Source organism: Aplysia californica, unplaced genomic scaffold, assembly GCF_000002075.1.
Source record: "Aplysia californica isolate F4 #8 unplaced genomic scaffold, AplCal3.0 scaffold00018, whole genome shotgun sequence".
In the NCBI taxonomy this organism is placed as follows: Eukaryota; Metazoa; Mollusca; class Gastropoda; order Aplysiida; family Aplysiidae; genus Aplysia; species Aplysia californica.
The window spans coordinates 152,421-157,406 of record NW_004797288.1 but is presented as its reverse complement, the minus strand read 5'-3'; the positions used below and the strand labels follow the sequence as shown (position 1 = coordinate 157,406).

Here is a 4,986-nt window from a genome sequence, read left to right as displayed (position 1 = left end):
TAAAATTTCATGTCCTGGCCTTCTGAAGACCGCCTCAGCCACCTTAAATTCCCCTGTCCAGGATGGATATATGTCTCGGACAAAATTTTTCGCTGGCCAGCTCCCTTGCAATTCCATCTTAGAGACAGGTTCAACTATACGGCAAACACTGATAAAAAGCTTTTGAAAACAAAAAGTCACAATGACATTGATAGAGTTTGGAAGCCTCTATTTTTAGCTGTATATTATACATAGCGAAAGAAATTTTAAAAACTATGTATTTCATCATGACAATTTTGCTATGCAACAAAAAGGCTTCCAGACCGTCTAACATACGTACGCAATACTCCTGGACTACTATTTTTCAGAAAGTTGATCAATTACTAAGGTCTAGTAAGTAAACTGTGTGTACCAATTTAGTTAGCAGGAGGAATTCTGTAAAAAACGACCGCTATGAAATAGATCATGGAGGGTAAGGGTTAAAAGGCTAGATCTAGATCAAGGCTAGGGCCGTTAGGGTCAGAATTTGGGTTAAAGCTAGAGGGATAGAAGGTTGGGGTGGGTTAGAGTTGGTATTCGGTCTCTTCTTCATTTGTGTTTGGGTAAATTTTTACTTTCACTCCCGCACACAGATGCCTGTTTCAGGGGTCAAACTGCTGTACTGTTTGCTGCAGATCACACATAAAGCCACTAAAACTGTCGCAAATCAATTATTTTCAAGACAATTTCAAATCTAACTCTGTAAAATATCAAATTATGGGTGTAAAAACATGCCCCCCTACAACCCCCCAGATTTTCTTTTACCCCAGTGGGGCAGGCCCCCCTGGAACCTCCCAATTGGTCCAAAGCATGTCTATCAGTTAAAAACAATCAAATATAAAATTTCAAAAACTATTAATTTGCGACGGAAATGAAGTTGATATTCGTGTTCAGCGCATCAATATTTAGTAGAAAATAGACAACTGGTAGCTGAGTGTGAGACGGGAGGGAAAGTAAAAAAATACCTGTGTTTGTTGTGGCGCTTCAAGTTTTAGTAGTAGAGTTTTACAGCACTTGCAAAACAATAAGGTCATTACAAGAGCCGAAGATTAGAGGTGTTACAACAGAGTAAATTCTAAAAAACACAAAAAAGAAGAAGACATAAAGACGATAAGTTGGGAAAGAAGGACCCTGAGCAAACCACACAGAGCGACAGAGCGTCCGCCACGCCAATGTTGTGGCGCTCCTTCCCAATTACAATTAGATCTACATACATGATATAGACATTTTGTAATGGCAACTGCCACTAAATCAGACCAGATCTTGATAATAGCAAGACTAAGAGGCCTAGATCTACATTATAACACCCCTATGATGCGTTTTTAATCTTTCCAGTCAGTCTCCAACTCCATCCAGTCTGTTGAAATTGACAGGCTGATTCCATTCTGTAATCTCTGCTTGCCTCGAGGCAGTGGTTCGTGTTACAATCTCTGCTCAAGTTGCAACAGCCTTTACAGAGAACTCTTAGAACTAGAATAAAACACAGCAGGAAAAGGAGATGACAAGTTTACATTCATTGAATGAATGGGCGGGGACTGTCTGTGCAGCGTTGCATACACTGGAATGTCGGGGGCAGGTGGGTGAGAAACGCAACGCCAAAACTATCTACAGATTATGGACAAGACACTTAGATCTACTTACCTTCCTGAACACGTTCTCTTGGTTCATGTTTGTATCCAAAATAATCGTCTGTGACATATTTACGTCTGATTTAAAACTGTAGACAATGAACACGAAACCACACAATCAATATCCATATCATGACTTCAGGACGATGTAAGGAGGCTGTAGCTACGCCTTTTGCGCTCTCGTTTGCCTGTGACCAGACCTCTCCCTCTCCCTGGTTCTCGGGTTCGACCGACACTCCCCTGCTGTGTTGTTATCGCAAGGGTGAACAAGGCCTAGCCTATGGGGTGGAACGTCACAATAAGGTTAGGAAGGGAGCATTCATTGTTTCGTGTTTTCGTTTTCGCTCTTGTGCGAAATCACGTTAGCTAATGTAATGGACATGCACTTGTAATAATTTAATTACTACGTTAACCTCTCTTCATACCACAACCTCCACCCTTCTCGGGCAAGGAGACGTGAGTAACACATATATGAAAGAGAGAGAGAGACAGACAGACAGACAGACAGACAGACAGACAGACAGACAGACAGAGAAAGAGAAAGAGAGAAAAGGGGAGAAAGTGAGAGGGAGAGGGAGTAGTGAGAGAGAGAGAGGGGGGGGAGGTAACATCCCAATGATTAATGAAGTCCTGAAAGAAACTCGAAAGTAAATGTTCTTCCAAGGCCAGTAGATCTACTAGCTTTAGCCTATTAATTTTGTTTTCTGATATCGTTATTGATGGAAATGGATGACGATATTTTACACACGCACACACACACACGCACACACACACACGCGCGCACATGCGCGGGCCCGCTATAATATTAATAAACTTAAATACTCACTAATCCTGACTTAAGCTTAAATGAAGTTACGTTCGATCTCCAACTCTTTTTTTAAAAGTGTGTGTAAGCCGATTCAGCCACTCCCCTGTGTGCCTCCAGAGAGTGGTATATAAAACTAATTAGGCCTACCCTTCGAGAACTACTGTAATAATTAACTCCGGTTTTTGGTACCAGATCCTAAAGGCGATATCAAAATACGAGACGCGTCCAATTTAAGTCCAATCCCAAATATGAAGAAATTGTCGGAAAAAGATGGAAGAATGTCCTATCATTCTAGAATTTGGGGGAAATCCAATGAGTGGTGAAAACTAAAGCATTTTAGTAGGCCTAAACGTCGTGGTTCTTGTGAATACCCAAAGATAACGCATCCGTCTACAGAACAATGTTCCAGCGCATTAATGTGTGACGGCAACTCGGTAACCCCATTGTGATTAGAAAATCTCCCATTTATACCCTAATCACCGGATACAGCACCCACTGGCTTTTTACCTTTTCCCAAATTTAACAAAAAGTTATTAGATAGCAGTATTTCCCATAGTGACATACGTAGAGGCTATCATGTCTGCTGCAGAGAAGGAATGATTTGAATCCCACTCGAGGTCCCAAGTAGCCTAATTTTGAAAGTCAAACAAAGATGATATCGTAAGGTGTCGATTTGCAGAGTGTCTATACGTAGAAAAGTGTCATTATCGGATTTCAACATTTCAACTTTTTTTTAAAATATTCATAGTTAGAGTTAAGACTAGCCCTTTTTGCACATGAACACCCAATGCCTCACCCACAAAGAGAAATGCAGCTTTCAGTTTTCCTATTTCTCGGAATACTTCTTCGGAGATCCCTTTCCAACATCTCCCAAGATAGCCCCTTAGTTAAAATAAAACAAAACAAAACAAAACAACCGAATAGTGTGTGCTTTCGCTTTCCCCCCAACACTGAAGGCGGAATGCATTTTCAGCAGGACATGGTCATTAAAAATATGCGGATTTTGAGTTTTGAGGCCCCGGATGGTATCCAGAATGAAATACATCTAGGCTAGGTTAAGTTTGTACACCATTGAGAATACTGGACTTACCCTGTGGGTGGCAAAAGTAGACCGCCTGATTAGTATCTCTCAAAATATGATATTTAATTATTTTTATCGATACGACCCGCCTCTTTTTCATATTTTCCAAACGGACTATAAAAGTACCCGAACAAGCCGTTCCAATTACGTTTGGGGCAAACCTGCTATGCTGTAACGTCTACCAATGTTTTCCTTTTTTATAACTGAGTTTGCTAGGATTGTGAATTAGAATTCTGCAGATTTCTTTTATGATCTCTCTCCCTCTCTCTCTCTCTCTCTCTCTCTCTCTCTCTCTCTCTCTCTCTCTCTCTCGCTCTCTCTCTCTCTCTCTCTCTCTCTCTCTCTCTCTCTCTATTTGTAATAATTGTAGCAGCAGTGGCATAGTTGGACGGAAAGTGAGAGCAGAGCAGCAGCAGCAGCAGAGGAAGCAAAGGTAACGACATCGACAAAGGTTCGAGCAAGGGGTCTAACTAAAAGAAAAAATATGAGCCATCTCTGTTTTTAATTATGTCCCATGCTTTTGTCACTTTCGACCATATAAACCACAACTCTGTATCACCGTTTTCGACCGTTCGCCCTCAAAGGTGACCCGAGGGAGTCGCACGTCGGGCGCTAAACTAAACAATTTCGTAACGAAATATGTGATTTTATGAGCACCGCGTAGCTCGTTGGCTAGCAAGATATAACTAAGCTGTTCGTAGTTTGCACCGGGGTCATAGAGGGAGGGGCTAAATAAATTGTATTGCTAAACGTGTCAATATACAAGATACTGAAAAAAAATATTTACCGACAAAAAATACCCCCAGACCAAGGCCAGATTTTTCGTCGGTAATATCCAACAATGACCCCGCCTCAAAGCAAAGGCGAGCGGCAAAGCAAGGCAGTTGCGTCACGCCAGGTGTGATTTTCTGAGTAATCTGAGCGCGGTGTTTCTTGTTGGCTGGAAAGAAAAATGATCTTTAACTTTAAGCTCCATTTACCCGTGTCGTTGTGGGAGGGGCGAAAGAAATTGTATTGTTAGGTGTGTCACCAAACTAGCAAAAATAGCTATTAAGTCTTAGTTTTCTATTTGTAGTTTGCACACGGGTCGTAGGGTGAGGAGCCAAAGAAACCGTATTGTTATACGGGGATCAGGCTTTCTCTGCTCTCTTCTCTAGCTTCAACAACACAAAGTCTCATTCGACTATCAAGGCACCCCGTAAATAGCAGTTCACAAGAAAGTGACAAACAAAGAAAAATAGTAGATGGAAAAAATGACGATAATAGGATGAGGAAATAAAAAGAAGCAGTTCCCCCTACGTTGTTCCGGCACAGTATGAGCATGACATTGATAATTCATCCCATTTATAATTCTACTGTTCATAAGGACATGTTAATATCCCGCCTTTGGGAATGGCCTGTAAGTAGCACTGCCCTGGGTTTTTTTTTGTGGGGGGGGGGGGGGGGGGGGG

General features: G+C 41.6%; 1 protein-coding gene across 1 annotated transcript in view; it reads right to left on the bottom strand.

Annotated features, from left to right (window-relative positions):
* Positions 1–1,918, bottom strand: part of LOC101855920 (rhophilin-2) — a gene marked incomplete in the record, with an annotated part of 64,941 nt that extends 63,023 nt beyond the window's left edge. The window contains 1 exon segment of the mRNA XM_013086222.2: positions 1,660–1,918. Within this exon segment, the coding sequence (XP_012941676.1) occupies positions 1,660–1,716 (57 nt within the window).
* Between the last annotated feature and the right edge of the window lie 3,068 nt (positions 1,919–4,986).